This window comes from Pseudorca crassidens, chromosome 20 (genome assembly GCF_039906515.1).
Source record: "Pseudorca crassidens isolate mPseCra1 chromosome 20, mPseCra1.hap1, whole genome shotgun sequence".
NCBI lineage: Eukaryota > Metazoa > Chordata > Mammalia > Artiodactyla > Delphinidae > Pseudorca > Pseudorca crassidens.
This window is the reverse complement of record NC_090315.1, coordinates 7,818,290-7,831,958: the sequence shown is the minus strand read 5'-3', so window position 1 is coordinate 7,831,958 and position 13,669 is coordinate 7,818,290. Positions and strand designations below refer to the sequence as shown.

At 54.9% G+C, this 13,669-nt stretch overlaps 2 protein-coding genes across 5 annotated transcripts in view; one reads left to right on the top strand and one right to left on the bottom strand.

Moving 5' to 3' along the window:
- Nucleotides 1-515: 515 nt before the first annotated feature.
- SYT3 (synaptotagmin 3) overlaps nucleotides 516-13,669 on the bottom strand; it is a 16,049-nt gene continuing 2,895 nt past the window's right edge. For all 4 annotated transcript variants that reach the window (XM_067719067.1, XM_067719069.1, XM_067719070.1 and 1 more), the window contains 8 exons: nucleotides 10,257-10,782; nucleotides 7,640-8,027; nucleotides 6,562-6,780; nucleotides 4,036-4,156; nucleotides 3,603-3,774; nucleotides 3,372-3,504; nucleotides 1,190-1,258; nucleotides 516-1,025 (listed from right to left, as the gene is read on the bottom strand). In XM_067719067.1, the coding sequence (XP_067575168.1) occupies nucleotides 1,193-1,258; nucleotides 3,372-3,504; nucleotides 3,603-3,774; nucleotides 4,036-4,156; nucleotides 6,562-6,780; nucleotides 7,640-8,027; nucleotides 10,257-10,782 (1,625 nt within the window). In that variant the 3' untranslated portion in view covers nucleotides 516-1,025; nucleotides 1,190-1,192. The remainder of the gene's footprint in view (nucleotides 1,026-1,189; nucleotides 1,259-3,371; nucleotides 3,505-3,602; nucleotides 3,775-4,035; nucleotides 4,157-6,561; nucleotides 6,781-7,639; nucleotides 8,028-10,256; nucleotides 10,783-13,669) is intronic.
- C20H19orf81 (chromosome 20 C19orf81 homolog) overlaps nucleotides 7,791-13,669 on the top strand; it is a 24,862-nt gene continuing 18,983 nt past the window's right edge. The window contains exons 1-2 of the mRNA XM_067719298.1: nucleotides 7,791-7,929; nucleotides 10,686-10,803. Of these exons, the coding sequence (XP_067575399.1) occupies nucleotides 10,737-10,803 (67 nt within the window). The 5' untranslated portion in view covers nucleotides 7,791-7,929; nucleotides 10,686-10,736. The remainder of the gene's footprint in view (nucleotides 7,930-10,685; nucleotides 10,804-13,669) is intronic.

Sequence of the window (13,669 nt, the reverse complement as noted above, 5' to 3'; positions counted from 1 at the left end):
TGTCTTTCCATGCTGCTTGTGGCTTACAGTAGTTTGGGTTGCCTTTTAAAATATTAATTAATTGATTTTTGGCTGCGTTGGGTCTTCGTTGCTGTGCGCGGGCTTTCTCTAGCTGCGGCAAGCGGGGGCTACTCTCTGTTGCGGCGTGCGGGCTTCTCATTGCAGTGGCTTCTCCTGTTGCGGAGCACGGGCTCTAGGCGCGCGGGCTCAGTAGTTGTGGCTCTCGGGCTTAGCCGCTCCGCGGCATGTGGGATCTTCCCGGACCAGGGCTCGAACCCGTGTCCCCTGCGTCGGCAGGCGGACTCTCAACCACCGCGCCACCAGGGAGGCCCCTGGGTTGCATTTTGTGTCCTATAATCACAGTGGTCCTGGCCAATGTGAAATTTAGAAAGGCTCAGATAAATCAATTAAGTTGCCAAAGGTCACCCAGGCAGCGAATGAAACATTTGTCTGAATGCAGAGCCAGGATGTTCCAACCCAGCTTCCCGGTCCCAGAAAGGACAGGAGCCCTAGACGGAGTGAGACCCACGGTATGTGTTTATTCCGGCATTCATAGCAGCAGCAGTGGGGGGATTGGCCAGACGGGGGATGTGGTGAACAGAAAGGGTAGACACAGCTGTGCGTGTGTCTAGGGGAACACGAAGGATTGGTCTGTTGACATTCACGGTGAGAACAAGGGTTAGGACGCCAAGTCTTGTACAAACAGCAAAGAGACACAGAGACAGACAGAGGTTTGGGGAGGGGGAGGGGTCCCCCAGACATGCACGGCCCCTCGCCTGGATGGGGAGCCCCGGGGAAGGGAGGACAGACACAGTGGAGACTGGATGCCCCCCACCCTGAAACAGGGAGCTGGGCCCGCCTGCCTTCCATCCCCACGCCTCCAGGGGTAGAAGGATGGGCAGGCCCAGCACTGCCCCGCACCACGTGGCTCGGACGTTATGGCTTCGAGGAGATGAATTCACAGTCCGGGCAGGAAGGGATGGGGTCCTGAGGGGGCCTGGTCCGATCCTGAGCTTAGGCCAGACCTGCAGGACCGGGCAGGGAGGAAACATCAGTGATGGCAGAGAGCAGGCCCATGACCTGCTGTAGTTCCGTCACCACCCCAGGGACCCAGGAATCCCGGTCCTATGTCTCTCCATCCTCAGACCCAGGAGTCCAGCCCCTCCCACCCCCGGTCTGGGTTCCTTACCCCTCACTCTGAGTTCTCTTTCTCTGACAATCCTTTGCTGCCTTTTGTGAAGCTGGTCAAAGTCTTTTCCTGAAAGGGGAAATCCAGAAGGCTCAGGAGTGAGGGACAGAGACAAAACAGTTGCTAATAATCTAATAAGACATCAAACCTGTTTTCTTTTTTTTTTTGGTTGTGACTTGCGGCTTGTGCGATCTTACTTCCCCAACCAGTATTGGACCCGCGCCCTCGGTAGTGGAAGCGCAAGTCCTAACCACTGGACTGCCAGGGAACTCCCTGTTTTCATCACTTACAGTTCTCTTTTTTGCCTGGCTCTGAAGTGATGGGACAAGTGGTACAACAGTCCCATTCTACAGATGCAGAAACTGAGACACAAAGAAGCAGTCCGTGGAAATGTGAGGAGAGATGAGGATACTGGGGTGATGGGGAAGACCCTGCAGGGCCTCTGAGGAGCTGAGACCCGGTCCTGGGGGTGCCGTGGAGCCATGGGAGGGCTGAGCAGAGAAGGGGCAGGGTCAGCTCTGGGACTAGAAAGATGCTTTGGGGCCACATAACACTACTGGCTGAAAGTCAAGGTCAGGGCCAGACCCTGCTGGGGTTCAGCTCCTCTCTGCTTCCAGACAAGTTTGTGAATAAATGAGTGAGCGAATTAGAAGAGTGAGTGATGGAAGGACGGAGAAGCTGCCATCTGTTTATCCAACTACAATCACGGTCTTTTCAAAACTCACATCTGAGTTCTGTGTTCAGCCCTTTAAGCCCCCCGCACCCCCAACCAGGAAAAAAGTCCAAAGCAGGGACAGACTAGTCAATTCCAACTGAGGAACTGACTCCTAGTGCAAAATTTAAGTTGCATCCAAACTCAGCAGTCAAGATAAATGCTATTGTAGTGCAATTTAAAAAAAATCAAAATGAATGCAAAAAAAATCCATGATGAGCAAAATACAAATTTTAAATAAAAGCCAGTCCTGTGTCATTTTAAATAAATTTTAAATGAAACTTGTTTTATTTAAAATTTATTTCAAATTCAAATTTATTTAAATTGTAAATAAGGGCCAGTTCCTGGGCTCAAGAACTGGAGATGAAAGGAGAAATATACACCTGATTTTTCTGTATTTAAAATTTTTTTTCGTGGCATATTAAAATAATTGAGAAAATACTAAAAAAAAAAAGAAGAGTAAGTGTATTGAAATTCACATTTTCTTAAGTTTAAATGTTTAATTTATACCCTACAAAGAATCTAGTATAATTTTACTTTCTTGGCTTTAGTGACAGCAAATTCATCAAGAGCTTCAAAACTACTTCTTTGCTTTTCTTGGTTTCAAATGAGAGAACCACGTTTGAAAATTTCTCTTGACCAAGTAATGATCTTAAACTTTTAATTTAAAAATTATCAGGCTGTTCTTGCGTGACCCACAAGGCCTCTTGGGATCTGCTCGTACCCCTTCTTTGTCTGCTCCAGGCTCACCGCTGACATCAGCCTCCTCGATGATTCCGAGGAACAGGAACGGGCAGCCTTGCCCTCTCCCTACAATCTTCTTCACCTGAGCCCATTCCTTTTCAACCTCCAGGTCTCTGCTCAAATGTCACCTCCTCCAAGAAGTCCTCCATGACTCCCTAATCTAAAGGGCATCCTCCATCCCCCATCCAGATTCCCTCTACCTCCCAGATTCCAAAACGTTTGGACCACAACTGACAGGGAGAAAAATAAATTAACGCTATGATCCTTGGTTTGCTGCCCTGTGAAAATGTCTGTTCTGTTCTATTTCAACTTTATTTTCTTATTCATTTCAATTTTCACAGCCTGCTTTAAATAACAAATAAAGAAAACCCCGCTCTATTTTATCACCTAGTGTTTTCCTTTTGTTTGGGACTTAGCACCATGGGTAATAATAATAATAGTAGCTGACTATTTACTGAGCCCTTACTAAGAGGCAGACACTTAGTCCTGCATTAACTCACTGAATCTTCACATCTACCCTAACAATAGGTGTTATTAACGGTCCCATTTCCCAACAGAGGAAATTGAGACACAGAGAGTTCAAGTAACTTGCTCTAAATCACACAGCTAGAGATGGTAGAGCGGGGGTTCGAACCTACGCTGACTCCACAGCCCACAGAAACGTGACGCGTTGCGTGAGTGAAGGGGCAAACGCGGTGGGAGGGACGTCGGGTGGCGCCCACGCACCTCCACCAGCTGGTGCCAGTGCTCCACGGGCTTGCGCGGGTTGGCCAGCATCTCGGCCCAGTGCTCGCGGCCGTGGGGGTCGGCGGCGTCGGGACCCACGCGGCACACGCCGATCACCTCGTTGTGTCCGATGCTGGGGGTCAGGGGTGGGGGGTCGGTGAGCACCTGAGAGGGAGGGAGGCAGGCCCGGTCCCGCCCCCCGCCCTCACCCCCCCCCCCCCGCGCCCTCACCAATCATAGTCCACCACCGCGATGCTGAGCCCCACGTTCTCCACGCTCTCGGGGGCCACGTCGAAGACCAGCGCCTCGTTGTACGTGGGGTTCAGCGTGTTCTTCTTGATCGAGGTTTTCCGCTTCTTCAAACGCCGCCCCTCGCTGATCAGAGAGGCCTTCACGTAGGGGTCTGGGGGCGGTTGTGGAGAGCACTGAACCTCGACTTCCTCAGACCCGACTGTGGACCCCAGACCCCTCTTCTCCCAGACCCAAGGTTCTGGATCCGCAGCCTTTTTCCCCCCGGCCCTTCCTCCCTCAGACCCAGGGGCCCAGGCCCCCAGCCCCTCCTCCCTCAGACCCAGGATCCAGGCCCCCCCAGCCCTTCCCCCCTCAGACCCAGGAGTCCCAGCCCCTCCCCCCCTTCAGATGCCAGCGCCTTCCCGGAACCCACCTGAGAAGCCGGTGAGGTCCATTGCTTTGAGGTTAGAGGCTTTGATGATGGTCACGGTGAGGCGCCCGGCGGTGGGGAGGTAGCAGAGTGAGAAATTGAGCTCCCCAAGATCTGCCTTTTCCTGCAGTTGGGGAAAGAGGGTCAGCGACGCCTTGCCTCAGCCTCCCACTGTCTCTCCCTGACTTTCTCTCCCATCCCCAGACTCCAGCTGTCCTCTCACGTCTCCAGGGCTCAGGTTTCTGATCCACTTAACAATCTGACTTCGGGCCAAACCTGGTAACTCCTCGGCCACAGCTGCCTGCCACCGTCAAATCCTACTTGTTCTGCAGGGAAGACTGGAAGAGGCATGGGTCGGGGGAGAGACCGGGAGAGAGCAGGAGAGGGACAGAAAGAGGGAGAGAGAGAGAGAAGAACACGGTAAGAAATAGACTGAGACAGAGATGCAAACTCTGAGAGATACAGTCAGAAAGACAGACCCACAGAGTTCTAAAGTCAGAAAGACCCAGAGGAGAGAGGGGTGGTAGAGACCCAGACAGGGGAGCACAGAGGGGGTGGGTAGGAGGAAGAGGGGCATAGACTCAGAGGGAGCACCGAGGCCTGGGAGGCGACAGAGTCCCCAAGGGGCAGGACTAGAGATCCGGAGAGGGGGACAGAGACTCGGTGGGGGGTATGGACACCCAGAGAGAGTGACGGAGACCCAGAATGAGAGGGGAGGGGAAAAGACCCAGAGAGAGAGAGAAACAGAGGCAGAGACCTACATCGAGAAAGGGACAGAGATCCAGAGAGAGTGGGGCAGAGAAAAGACACGGAAAGGTCAGTCTTAAGACAGGAGACAGCCAAGAACCAGACAGAGGTTACAAGGAAGGCAGACCCTTCGCTGTGACACACACAGATGGACCTGGAACAGTGGCCAGAGCTAGGGGACCTATGACCCACCTGTCCCATCCTTCAGTCTCATCTCGGCCCCTCGCCTCCCAACCACAGTTAGGAGCCCAGGTCCCTAGACTCCCCACTCAGTCCCCTGACGCTTTGCCCAGGCTGTTCCCTTGGCTTAAATACCCTTCCTCCCCATCTCCTCTCGGCCAACAAGCCGTGGCTTAGCTGTCACCTCTTCCCACAAGCTCCCAGATTCCCTGCAGCCCTGAGCAGATGCTCCCACTGCGTGTCCCCGTAATGCTGGCCCCCTGACAGCAAACTGTGTGACAACTTAGACCCACAGCTCCCGAGGTCTTGATCCTGAAAAAAACAGGTGTTGAAGGAATGCATGAATAAATGAAAGAATGAGCGATACCTGGAGCTATCAGGAGGCGGAGGGAAAAGGAGAGGTGACAAAAGGAGACAAAGATGGATGCAGGAGAGTGCCTTCGGGTGGGGCTGCCTCAGGGAATGACAGGGAGCGGGGCTAGGTGGGTCCTGGGGTCAGGACCCTACAACTAGGCACGTGGTTCTCACAGGCTGGGCTTGGGGGACTGAGCAAGCAGGCTCTGGAGGGTCCAGCGAAGGGTACTTTAGGAAGAGCCATGGGCACCTGGTTCAACCGTGTCATTGTACATATGGGGAAACTGAGGCTCAGAGAAGGGAAGGACCTCGAGTAGGGCCATCAGGTGGGCAAAACCAGCCCTCTCGTGATATGAGGACAGGGCTTACCCAGCCCTGACACACACAGCTACCCCGGATTGGCAGAGAGCTGGAATGTTGGGAAACCCACAGATTGGAACTGAGAGGGCTGAGGAGTTGGGAGGGTGTGAAGTTTGGGGCGTGGAAGGGGTCAGGACACCCAACGAAGACCTAGGGGCTGGGTTTGGGGAAGGATTGGATATACAGGAGAATGAGGTTGTAAGAAATGAGGAAGGGGCCCATGGGGGGTGTTGGGGGAATTGGGGAGATGTCAGGATATTGGGGATCCCAGTATGTCCGAGGCTTGGGGCATCAGGCTATCAGGATTCTAGTGGAGACCATGAAGAGACAGGATTAGATTATATTCGAGAATCTGAAAGTCAGGGGTTTGAAACAAAATGTTCAGAGTTCAGAGGGGTTGGGGGAGTTCAGGAACTCTGGGAATTGGAAAATTGGGAGGTTGTGAGGGGAAGGAAGTTGGGAAAACAAAAGGAACTTTGGGCTTGGGAAGTTGGAGGGTCAGGAATCTAGGGCCAGCGGGCAGAAGTCAGGGGGTCATGGCATGGAAGTTTGACAAAGCTGGCCGGTGGGTATATGGGCGTCTATTATAGTTTTCTCAATGGTTACCATCAGATGTCAACGGGGTCGGGGGGTGAGGTGCTGGTGTCAGAAGTTGGGAAACCTGGGGCCCAGTTATGATATTAATAGTTGACAAAGTGCGGATGGGGAATGGGGGTCCATTATATCGGTCTCTATTCTTGCTTGTACGTTTGCAATATCTTACAACAAAATAAAGCTAAACAGAAAACTCCAGGATCAAGGAGTTACAAGGTTATGAAGTGGGGGGCAAGGAGATGGCAAACTGAGGGGTCCCAGGTCCCCGGGATGGGGGATGCAGCAGCCACTGACCGAGCCGCCCTCCACGACGTCCCTCCACAGCGGGCGGCCGGGGGGCCGCTCAGCCAGCTCGAGGAGGTTGTCCAGAACCACCTGGCCGATGAGGTCGTGCCGGGAGAAGCGGTCAAAGTCATAGACGCTGAAGTGCAGTTTGCGCTGGGCCAGCTCAGCCAGGGGCACGGAGAACTGAAATGTCTCATTGAACACGGGGTTCAGGGTCTTCCTGTGTACCTAGAGGGGGTGGGCGACGAAGGGAGACAGACACTATGCCCACCAGCCCCTCCTGCCCGGGACCCAGATGTCTGGACCCCTACCCCCTCCTTCCTCAGACCCAGGAATCTGGAACCCCAGCCCCTCCCCCCTCACACCCAGGATCCAGGCCCCCAGCCCCTCCTCCCTCAGACCCAGGCGTCCAGGACCCCAGCCCCTCCTTCCTAAGACCCAGGATCCAGGCCCCCGGCCCCTCCTCCCTCAGACCCAGGAGTCCAGGCCCCCAGCCCCTCCCCCCTCAGACCCAGGAGTCCAGGCCCCTAATCCCTCCTCCCTCAGACCCAGGGGTCCAGGCCCCCAGCCCCTCCTCCCTGGGACCCGGATGTCCAGCCCCCAACCCCTCCTCCCTCAAACCCAGAGTCCAGGCCCCCAGCCCCTCCTCCCTCAGACCCAGGATCCAGACCCCCAGCCCCTCCCTACTCAGACCCAGGATCCAGGCCCCCAGCCCCTCCTCCCTCAGACCCAGGATCCAGGCCCCCGGCCCCTCCTCCCTAAGACTCAGGATCCAGGCCCCCGGCCCCTCCTCCCTCAGACGCAGGAGTCCCCGCCCCTAATCCCTCGTCCCTCAGACCCAGGGGTCCCCGCCCCCAGCCCCTCCTCCCTCAGACCCAGGAGTCCAGGCCCCCGGCCCCTCCTCCCTCAGACCCAGGAGTCCAGGCCCCCAGCCCCTCCTCCCTCAGACCCAGGGGTCCCCGCCCCTAATCCCTCCTCCCTCAGACCCAGGGCTCCAGGCCCTCAACCCCTCCTCCCTCAGACCCAGGAGTCCCGGCCCCCAGCCCCTCCTCCCTGGGACCCGGATGTCCAGCCCACCACTCCGGACCTTGGTCTGAAACTTTTTCTTGCGGTCAGGCAGCAGGTAGATCTTGACGTAGGGGTCTGAGAAGCCATTGGAGTCCTTGGCCGGGAGGTCCAAGGCCTGCAGGATACGCACCACCAGCTGGTCGGAGCCGTAGAGGTACCTCAGGGCGAAGCTGATGCGGCCGCACGGCGCCCCCGCGCCGGCCTCTCCGGAACCTGGGGCCCCGCCGCCGCGCCGGCCGCCGGGTCCAGTGCCCTGGTACAACTCCGGCTTGATCTGTCCGATGAGCTTGGCTTTTTCCTCGCCGCCTGGTAAGGGTAAGGGTAGGGCGGGCGGCCGCTCCTCACTGCCCGCATCCGGCTGGGAGCTCAGGGTCTGTTGGGTGAGGGGCCGCGGCAGGGCCGGGTACCTGCGGGGTGGGGAAGACAAGGTGGGGTCAGTGGCAACGATCTTCGCTGCATCTGAAGACCTGGGAGGCTCCTCCCTGCCTCTTCCCCAAACCCCATTGCCAGGCGCACACAGGTCCCCACCTTTGCCCACTGTGACCTTGAGCGAGGCACTTGAATTCTCTGAGCCACAGTTTCCCCATCTGTGTGAGGAGGGTGACCTATCCCCTTTTCTGAGCTAGCTCCACCCCAGACCTGGGCTTGCACCAGCCTCTAGAAGCCTCCTTCTGACCTCAAGGGGTGACCCAGAGTAGTTTCTCTATGGACCCCTGGGGCCTCACACAGCCCAGACCCCCTGGTCCTGCACCTGCCCTTCTCCAAGTCTCCCTAACCCGTCCTAAGCCCCAGCCTCATGCTCTCCCACCTGACCATCGCTCCCCCTTTCTTTCTGTCTCAACTTCCTTTTCTGGCTGTCTGTGTTTGTAGAACACTCTGGAAGCCCAAAGCTCTATCCTTAACCATCTTTGCCATCTTCTCCCCTTCTCACTCACACGCTTTCCCTGGACAAGCTCAGCTGTGCCCCAGGTTTCCACGGCCATCAGCAGCCTGACGTCTGCTAAATCTGTCTTCTGACTCCAGCCTGGTTCAGCCCACAGCCTCAGCTGCCCATCAGACACCACATACCCCTCGTGTTCCCTGCTGGGCTCAGTGCCTCCTCCCAAGCCCACTCGCTCTCCCAGTTCCCCAGAATCCACCTAGATTTGCAGGTCAGACAGCTGGGGCCATCGTCATCTCCTCTCTCCCCTGCAATCCTTTCCCTCCCATTTCCTGAATGTCCCCATCCCTGTGGTCCCTGCTCGTCCATCCATGGACCATCACACCTGGGCCCCTAGTGATGGGCAGTCATGACTGGACATGGGAGCCCCAGATGCGCTGAGAGGCAGGCATGAGGCTGGGGGAAGTGGGAGGGCACCAAGCCGTGGAAAGGGATGCCGGGTGAGATGCCTTCAGCTACTGAAGGGCCATTCCCTGCTCCCAGAGTGACTTTGAGGAGGTCATTAACACCCTCTGGGCCTCAGTTTCTTCATCTGTATAATGGGGGAAGGAGGAACTCAGACTGGTGTATCCATCAACCTCTGGAAGGCCTCCCCAGAGACCTCAAACTATAACTTCCATGAGCCCTTGGCCAGCCCACTGGACAAGAACCACCTATGAACCTCTGGAGCCCAAGACAATCCTTCCCGGAGGCAGTTTTCCCCGGATGCTCCCCCGGGCCCCTCCCATTCAACAAGACCCAGATAAGCTCAGGGTCTCCCTCAAACCCACTGCTCTTCCTAGATCCTCTGACGGCCCCACCATTCACCCAATCAACCGCCAGGCCAGACCCCTGGGTGCTGTCCTTACCTCCTCCCACCCCTTTCTACCCACAGCTGTCAACCCCAGTTCCATCCCTGACTCTCGGCGCCCTGACTCTCTCTACCTCATCTCCTCCTCCACCATCCCCAGTTCAGCCTTGTTGTCTCCTGCCTGGACTCTTGGTATCCAATCTGTCTCTCCAGTCTGTCCCCTATGTGGCCCCAGAGAGGTCTTTCTACCCAGAGCTGACCTCCTCTGCTCACAGCCCTTTGTGGCTCCCCAGTGCCCTAGGACAAGGTCCCACCCCCTCAGTCCAGCATTCAAGACCTTGTGTGATCTGGTCCTGCCCACGTCCCCTAGGCTGCTTTACTGCAGCCCTGGCCTGGCTGGATAGGGACAGCTGACCTGGGGACCCACTTCCCCTGGATTGTGAGTGGCGTGAGGGCAGGGTGTGTCTGCCGTGCTCGCCTCTATTCTTTTCCAACACCCAGCTCAGCTCTAGCTCATATTAGGAGCTCAGTGTACATGTACAGAATGATGAACAATGGATGGATGAACTGCAGGTCCCACCACCGGTCCAGGCTTAGGGAGAAAGAGATGAATTGCTTTGTGCCTCAGGGACTCAGGGGTCTAACCTCCATTCTCTTCCACCTTCCTGGTCCCAGAGTCCTGTCCTCGGCCTCCTCCTTCCTCTGGATCCAAGAACCTAGACCTCTAGCCCCCTCCTCCCTCCAGCTCAGGAGTCTGGATCCCTAGCCTCCTCTTTCCCCAGGATTCAGGAATCCACACCCCAAGCTCCCTCCTTCCCCAGGACTCATGAGAGCCATAGATGGGAAAGAGACACATAAGAAGAACAGAAGTTCACAGTGGACCCCCAGCCCAGTAGCCTGTCTCACCTGGTGGTGGGTGCCAGGCTTGTGACCTGCTGATGCGACTGGGCACTGGGCAAGCCCCCACCACTGGGGGGAAGCAGGAGAAGCCCAGAGCCTGCGCCGCCCTCAGAGGGCAGCTCAGGAGATGTCTGGCTCGGTTTGACCCCAGCGGCTACTACAGCAGCTGCAGCCTCTGGATACGAGTCCATGTCCAAGTAGGAGGGCTCTGGGGGGTCTGACCCCCCTAGGCTGCCCGGCTCCAGCAGCTCAGCGAAGGGCGGATGGTGGGCAGTGTGGGCATGGTGGTGTGGGCCCCCCAGCAGGGGATGGCCACCCAGGCCAGCCCCTAGGTGGTGCCCACCGCCGCCTACCAGGCCTGCTAGCCCGACCCCAGGGCCTAGGTCTTTGCGCAGGGGGCCACCGCCCACTGCTGAGCCTCCCTTGTCCCTCCAGGGCACCCAGCACAGCTTCCAGGACACGAAGAGGGAGACACCCAGAAGGACAATGCCACAGAACGTCACGATGACCGACAGCAGGCTCACGGAGATGTCTGGAGAGAGTGAGGACAAAGGTCAGGGGTCAGGGTGGGGTCAGAGTTTATCCTCCCATTGCTGTCCCCAAGAGCTAACCTTTACTATTTGCCACACACCGTCCTAAGCACCCTACATGTAATACTTAGTATAAACTCCACGACTACTCAAGGTCGGTGTTTCTACCTAACCATTTTTAAGATGAGGAACCCGAGAGGTTGAGTGACTTGTGTAAGGCTGCACAGGTAGTCAATGACAGATCTGGGATTTGAGCCGGCAGTCTGTCTTCGGATTTTAATCTTTTTATTCTCTGGATTGCTAGCCCACAGTGACTCTCTGTAAGGGAATACACCATCCGAGGTAGGACGAAGGTTCCCTAAAATGCTAAGAGTTGATCAAGGAGAAAGGAGACTGCATGGCACAGTTAGGCAGGTCAGGGTTCAAATCCCAGCTTGCTGTGTGGCTTTGGGAACATATCTTAACCTCTCTGAGCCTGACAGTCCCCATCTGACACATGGGAAAAATCAGTGCTGCCTCTCATAGTGCTTTTAAGGAATGCAGGGAGTAAATGGTGTGCTGAGCAAGCTGGGGGAGATAATGGCAAACGTTTCTTGAGAGGTGACTGTGTTCCGGACACATAAGTGCTTTATACGCATTGGCTTCCTTATGCCTGACAGGCACGCTAGGGGGTTGGCAACATTATTATGCCTGTTGTTATTTTCCACAAAAGGAAACTGAGGCCAAGAGACACGAAGTTACCAAAGACACAGAGTCCTAGAGCCGGAGCAGGGGAGTCAGGATTCGAGTCTGGGCGCCTGGCTTTACCGTCTTCACCATTATGCTACCACACCTCAATATTTCCCAATAAGTGGTAGTTCGAACGTGAATTTTTGTTAGAATAATAAATCTTATTGCTGCTGCCACGCGTATCCAACATCACCGCCACTGCAGCTAACACATTCTGAATGCCTACTATATGCTGATATGCCTTTCAGAGAAACCCAAGGACAGCCCAGATCTTGAACTGAAGGTTTCGGGTTCATTTAGTAATTGGTACCAGGAGTGGGGTTTTTCAAGGAAATGTGAATTTATTTGGGGTTGACTTCAGTGAGGTGGAACACGGGAAATTCCTGCTCTGTACAGACCATGGGTTATGGGGGGCAGGGGGAGTAGCAGGTAACTAAACCATTGGCAACAAGCTCAGCTGGGTGGAAGGGCTGTGTCACTTCAGGGAGCTCTTGGTGGCAAGGGGGATGCCCTCTAGTCCTGAGTTGCCCAGGGAATCTGAGTCAGTGGCCCATGGTGTTAATCCTCAGGATACTGTGTAACCTAAGGATGACTGATCCTAGTTTACAAATAAGGAAACTGAGTGTCTGAGAGAGAGAACGTGACCCTGCAGGCCCACACGGCGGGCAGTGGCAGAACTCTGAGTTTCCCACCCCACCTCCAACCCCTTAGGGTGCTCCTTTCGAAGTGACCGACATCTACTTAGAGTTCTGGGGGCCTGTTAGAAACCGGAGCAAGGACTTTCTGGCCTCCTGAACATGGAAAGAATGGAGAAAAGGGGGCCATTTTGGAAGAGAAGGGGGAGAAGAATTGAACAGATGCTTTCCCCCACTGTCAGCCTGGCCCAGACCCTCTCCAAGTCAAAACATCCATCCTCCAAACCCTGGCAGACTTCTCACTCCTGTCTGCCTGCACCGGGGAGCCATTTGGGCGTGCAAGGCAGTATAGCTGTGCAGTAAAATACTAACCTTTTTGCCCAAAGAAACATTTGGCCCTTGCTCAGCTCCTGGGGTGAACCTCTAAGCCCTGGGAATGTCCTGCCCGAGTGTTTTTATTTACCTGAGACACCTGGGCCACATCAGATAGTCTGTGTAACAATGTGATTGATGCTGGGGTCTTTGGGCCACGTGTTATGAGCTTGACCCTTGGAGGGGCTAAGACTAAGCAGTAAAAACCCTGGACACAGAGGCTCTGGTGAGCTTCCCGAGCGGGCCCTACTCTGTGCGTGTTGTCACACGTTGTTGCTGGGGGAGTTAAGGGCTGTCTGCGTGACTCCATCAGGACAGGACAACTGGAGGCTCGTGCCTGGTCTCTCCTGCACCTTACCTTAGGCCTCTTCTCCCTTTGCTGAGTTTAGTCTCCATCCTTTTGCTGTCATGAAATGTAGCCATGCGTATAACAGCTTTTCTGAGTTTTGTGAGTCCTAGAAATCATTGAACCTGAGGGTGGTCTTGGGATTCCCCATCACTCACAATTGCAGTAGTGTACCAGGCTTCCTGGGGTCAAAATCTGGCTCTCCTGCGTACAGGCTATGAGATTCTGAGCGAGCTGCTTCAGGTCTCTGGGCCTCGTTCCTCGTCACTGTCCCATGGACATCCTGCACTCGAGATGCTGAGCCCCGCCCTGGCACTCAGCAAGCGTGACTGTCATTGTAACCTCCCACCTCATGCTTCCTGAAGGTTCTTCATCTGGACGAGGGCAATCATGATATTCCCTAGCTCTCAGAGCCATGCTGATTCCTAGCTGGGTTACCTGGAGCCGATCACTCCACCTTCTGGACCTCAGTTTCCCCCATTGAAAATAGGGATTATAACTATATTTAGTATTTTGTAATAACCTATAATGGGAAAGAATCTGAAAAATAATATATATGAATCACTTTGCTGAATCACTGCAAACCAACTATACTTCAATTAAAAAATAAAATTTAAAAAAAGAGAAAATAGGGATTATATGTACCACAAAGGGTAGTGGATCTTGTATACTGTCTGGTACACAGTTGGTGCTCAGTAAGTACAGTCCAACATATATTGAATGACCACTGTGCGCCCAGCTTGTTCTTAGCACTCCACATGTGTTATATCATTTGAGTCTCTCAGATGCCCCATGAAGTAGTCACTT